Below are 5210 nucleotides of genomic sequence, written 5' to 3' on the forward strand. Positions count from 1 at the left end.
TAACCAAAATGATGGAGACACAGATGTATCCCCAAGTTCACGTTCTCAAGGGAATGCTAATATCCGTCGAAGAGGTAGAGCAACCGAATGCCCTCAACGACAACTGACGTCTCACCCTTCTTGTCCGAGAGCGTCGACCAACCCACGCCAGTGCTTCCTTCCGTACCGGTAGTTCTTATGGCAAACTCCAAACCCTCGCAAATTTCTTGGGGCTAAATAATATACACCTTGGATGCTCCCAAACGCATGATTTCCAACCATCTACGAGTCCACACAACTCCCAGAGTGATCAGCAGGACGGCGGCGACGCTCCGTGAAGCGGCCGGCGAGGACCGATGGATACCAATGTGGCAGTGTCCTCTGCCGTCGGGGCCGAGGCCTTCCTTCCTTCTTCTTCTAGGAGTAAAAAGAAGAGTTGATCATCGTTCACTTCCTTGCCGTCATGCTCGAGCCGTGGTGCTGCCTGCCTTTGGACCTGCTCCTGGACGACGACGACGACGACGACCCGGGGCTCTGGCTCAGGCGCCGCGGCGCCCCCCTCCTGCGCCCTCCCGTGCCGAGCGCCGCGCGCGCGACGCTGTCAGTGGCCGCCTCCCGCGGCTTGAGGGGCTGCTTGTTGAGGTAGGCCAGCTGCGGGAGGAGGTCGGTGACGGCCTTGCGCAGCGCGTCGTCGCCGACGTTGGCCTGCACGGGGTTGCCCACCAGGTTGAGCGCCAGGAGGGAGTGGTAGTTGGCCACCAGCTGGCCCAGCGCCTTGGCCGTGGTGAGCCTGTTGAAGCCCAGGTCCAGCACCGCCAGCCTCAGCAGCCGGTGCAGCCCCTCCACGTCGCCGATCTTGTTCCCCGCCAGGTACAGCTCCCTCATCGCCGTGCAGTTCGACAGCCCTGATCCATCACCCACATCCATAAGCAGGATTGTACACAAAATGTTGCTTCGCAGAAGCAGGATTTACTGAAGATGCGCAGTGCAATGCAAGAACCCCAGGTCTGGGAATTACCGTGGCCGATGCGCGAGATCCGGTTGTAGCTGAGGTTCAGCACGCGCAGCTTCGTCAGCTCCCGGAGCCCCTCGACGTTGGCGATCTTGTTCCGCGACAGATCCAGCGTGTGCAGGCCCTTCGGCAGCGATCCGGGGGAGATATGAACTGCATGACGAACAGAACAGCACAAATTCAGCAGCAGAATGTCTGAAAGTGCTACTGTCTGGTACAGTAGCAATTGACATTGCTGGATTGTATTTGCCGGACGGCGGTGCTGTGCTTACCGATGAAGTTGCCGGAGAGGTTGACGGCGCGGAGGTTGGAGAAGGGCGCGATCATGGGCACGACCTTGAGGCCCATCCCGGAGATGTGCGCCACGGAGGAGAAGCCGTTGAGGGACTGGACGATGCTGTTGGCCTGGGCCACGTCGTCCGCCGCCGCGCACCGCTTGGCCAGCTTGCCGTGGCCCCCCTTACCCGACGTCTCCCCGGCCTCCATGGGACGCGGACGCGCCACGCGGTCGTCGATGAGGTCCATGCTCTGGTCGCCACCGTCGTCCTCCTCCTCGGCGATGCGGAGGCACCCGCTGTTGTCGATGCTGCTCACCCAGTCGCTGACGCGGTCGCTCAGGGAGTGGTCGGCGCAGAAGGCGACCCACTGGTTCTGCGATGGCGGCTGCGGCGGCGACTCGTCCACCATCGCCTTCTTCTTCTTGCGGTCGGCCGGCTCCTCGAGCGTGTCCGACGTGTACCCGCCGCGGGGAGTGCCAGCGTCGCTTGGGCGCGCCGACCAGGGCCGGTGCAAGTTGCGGTGGCTCCAGAGGAAGAGCCGCCACCACAGCTTCCGGCTCCGCGACGGCAGCACCTGGCTAGACGACCGCCGCTTGAGCATAACGCCGTCGGCGGTGCGCGACGTCTTCACCGACGCATTGGGGCTCGCCTCGTGCGCGCGCCGCGGGGTGGTGACCACGAGGAGGTCGCCCGGCAGGTCGCCGTAGGAGCGCGACCGCACCCGCGTGCCCGGGGCGTCCCTCGGGCCAGGCCGCTTCGTCTCGATGTTGGAGCACGAGCGCTTGAGCTTCGCCGACGGGTCCACCTCCACCTCCGCTGCCGCAGCCTCCTCCACCACCGCCGTCGCGGCCTCCTCCCCGGCGCTCGCGGCCACCGGACGCGCGTCCGGCACGGTGCCAGTGGCATGCTTCTCCGGTCCCTGGACGTCGAAGCCGACGGACTTGTGCTGCGGGTGGAACTCGAAATCAATGTCGTCAGACAGACTGTCCGATCTTGCTGGCGACACCTCACTGGCGCCCTTGTGCGCCACCACGATGACCACATCGGCGACGATCTTGTCGCCGCATTTCTCCACCATGGCAGCGGCAACCGCCGGCGGCGCGTCAGTAGACTCCACCGCCACCGGCTTCACCGTGGCGCGATCGTTCTCAGTTCCACCACCCTTGTCGGCATCACCAACCTGCTGAACAGAGTAGAGACACAAAATCAAAACATGCAACCAAGCTTCACCGATCGAAAGTTCCAAACTCACAGGTAGACAGAACCATTCAAACACGTACCACTCGTTTCTGCCTCCGGCCGGTGAGCAGGATGGAGAAGCAGCTCATCTTGGCCATGGCCGCTGAATCCCGATCAGCTCCCAAAACAGAGCGTGTTTGCGATCATGTGCTTAGCCGTTGTCTATGGGAGAGGCTCTCCGCGGCAGCAGCGACGGCGCGGAGATGGCGTGCTCCTGTGCCCCCAGGCCCCATTATTCAGCGCGCGACGGAGCGGGGGCGCCACGAGGAAGGCCAGAGTGACCCGGGACGCCGGGAAGAGCCGGAGGAGTCGTCTTGGCAGCTAGCAGCAGCACTGCATCATCAATCAATAAATCAATCAGCAGTTTTGGAAGAGTGTGACTGATTGATTGGAGTCAAACAGCTGCAGCAGCAGGACAAAAGAAATTGATTCACGCAACAGCAGAAACAATAAGGGGAAACAAACAAACAAACAAACTGCAAAATAGACGCTCATGAGCTGTACGGATCCGTTGTGCCAGCCTCCGAATTTCTCTGGGGCCGTTCGTTTCCGTTCGAGAAGGAGAAAATGACAAGGGGGGAATTGCAGCACGATTGGGGCAGTGAATTGGGTGAGAAACTGATCTTGGTTTCCCGTCCAGGCACTGTGTAACCACTTCTGTCTGAAAAGGAAGTTGGTGAATAACCGCCAGTTCAGAATCACAGCAAGAGACTGACGCATGAAGAAAGAACTACTCTACAAACAGTCTGAAAAACTAATGGATGATTGAGAATTCAGAGGAGTCGCCCACACCCGCGGTTTCCTTGAGGCAGAAACCTCCCCGGCCCAAGACTAGTGCTATGAAGCTTAATTAAGGCGAAAGATTTCAGTATATATATAGTTATAAAGGAAAGACAATTGCCAAGAACCGGAGTAGGATCCCCCAAGAACACCAATAGATCGAGATCGCAGAGGCACCCGTGTAGACAGATAGGAAGTAGAGACGCCGGCCAAGAAAGCAGAGAAGGATTTGGAAACAGGGGCGAGGGTTACCTTCGTTTCTTGGTCAGCAACCAGTGGACAGCCGGAAGATGGAGAGGATCTGCGTTGGGTAGAGAAGTTTCACGGTGTTGAGTAGGTCGCGGCAATCTTCGATGCCGGCGGGGCGGGGGAGGGTGAAAGAGAGGGAGAGTGGCGGAGAGGAAAGAACGGCGTGAGGGAAGGAGAAGGGGTGGTTGGAGAAGGGCCGTACGGATGCGATGCGATGCCGCCGCCACTCGCCACGCTGGTGGAGTGGAGTGGTGGCGAGGACGCGGCTGGCACGCGGCGGATTCGGACGTCACTCCCCACCCCGGCTCAACAAAATGCTAAACCTACGGGGAAATCTTTATACAGATTGCATCCATGGAAAAATAGGAAAACAATTATTATTGCCCGGCCGATTCCGGAAACAAATAAGTCGTGTCCCCCGCGCGCCACGCGTCCGTGGGTCCCACCCATCGCCCTTCCTTGTCTCGTTCGCTAAGGAACCTGACTCTTTTTTTTCCATGTCTCTCTGCTTCTTCTCCGCACACGCTTCCTATGGTCTATGCTGCTCCAATCGAGATAGGCACACGTCAGCCAGTGCCCTCGTGTTGCGAGGGCGGCCGCACGATGTGATGCAGCGGTAGCGACCGGGCAATAATAATTGGTGCCGGTGCTGCGATGCGGCACTCGCGACGCCGCATAGACGCGCCGGTGTCCGATGCAGCACCGTTGTTGGTGTTGCAATGCAACGTTCAACCGCGTTGCCGGGGCTGCGATGCAATGCTCGCGAGAATTGCCGAGAGGCACTGGTGCTCCGATGCAGCGCTGTCGACGGCTGCTGGAGCAGCGATGCAGCAGTTGCTGGGATGCTTGGTTCCTCGGCGCTGCCAAAGCTACAATGCAGCGTTGTTTGTGCGTCGATGCAGTGCTCGTCAGTGGACGTGGCGGGGCGCCAGCTGTTGCAAGGGGAGACGCGGAGCAGCGGCTACAACCGAGAGGTGAGCGAAGCACGGGAATGATGCCGTGGCGAGTGGCGGCGGAATCCAGCGGCCCAGGACCCTACTGATTTCCTGTGGATTCTAACTAATCACTCCCTGAATTCGTACTAGCACTCCACGTACCCATGTAGATCCATTCCGTAAGGATTTCCCTGTAGGCATATACGTCTCCCTCACGCACACACAAAAAAAGGATGGGCCTATACATCACAGAAAAATAGATCATTTAATTTGTATTTTGAAGCAAGTTTTTGTTGATATACTCTCTAGACGTGGTTTCAGTTCAACCAGTTATTTCCAAAGGGAGGTAATAATTCATATGGCTTTTGAAACGCAAATGCACCATCACTGTAGTTTATTGTTGTGGATCATTGTTTCTTTTTTTAAATAATTTGATTGTGTGCATCCTCCATGTCTTAACTGACTCTTGATATCATATTCTTGTATAGACCAAGTATAATTAGTATCATCTCGACTTTTTATAAATACTATAACGCCTTATATTTTGATACTGAGAGAGTATAAATAAAAGAATTTGTCTGATACACAATAGAGGGTGACTTATGAAAAAACAGACCTCTGAAGTACTACCTATGTAACTAAGTATAAGACATTTTTGCAGTTTAATTTAAACTTGAATATATACACTTGAATAAGTGTGTACTTTGTTTGCAACACTGAAAAGAGATACACCAACCA

General features: G+C 56.9%; 1 protein-coding gene across 4 annotated transcripts; it reads right to left on the bottom strand.

Moving 5' to 3' along the window:
- Nucleotides 1-3849, bottom strand: LOC125511146. 4 transcript variants are annotated; one of them, XM_048676444.1, is made up of 6 exons: nt 3541-3849; nt 3013-3169; nt 2550-2841; nt 1264-2452; nt 998-1144; nt 1-884 (listed from the first exon to the last, which is right to left on the bottom strand). In XM_048676444.1, exons 3-6 carry the CDS (start codon nt 2604-2606, stop codon nt 427-429), a joined length of 1851 nt encoding a protein of 616 aa, XP_048532401.1. In that variant the 5' UTR covers nt 2607-2841; nt 3013-3169; nt 3541-3849; the 3' UTR covers nt 1-426. The 4 variants fall into 4 exon arrangements, with proteins under 4 accessions (XP_048532401.1, XP_048532400.1, XP_048532398.1 ...); XM_048676443.1 differs by having other exon boundaries at nt 2986-3169; XM_048676441.1 differs by lacking the exon at nt 3013-3169.
- Between the last annotated feature and the right edge of the window lie 1361 nt (nt 3850-5210).

Source organism: Triticum urartu, chromosome 5 (assembly GCF_003073215.2).
Source record: "Triticum urartu cultivar G1812 chromosome 5, Tu2.1, whole genome shotgun sequence".
NCBI classification, from domain to species: Eukaryota; Viridiplantae; Streptophyta; class Magnoliopsida; order Poales; family Poaceae; genus Triticum; species Triticum urartu.

Excerpts from the sequence above, each read along its gene's own strand:
- LOC125511146 (XM_048676441.1), bottom strand. The coding sequence starts at position 2,606 with ATGGCCAAGATGAGCTGCTTCTCCATCCTGCTCACCGGCCGGAGGCAG. Across the intron at positions 2,453-2,549 it reads GCCGGAGGCAGAAACGAGTG|CAGGTTGGTGATGCCGACAA; the intron begins GTACGTGTTTGA and ends TACTCTGTTCAG. Across the intron at positions 1,145-1,263 it reads CCTCTCCGGCAACTTCATCG|TTCATATCTCCCCCGGATCG; the intron begins GTAAGCACAGCA and ends TTCGTCATGCAG.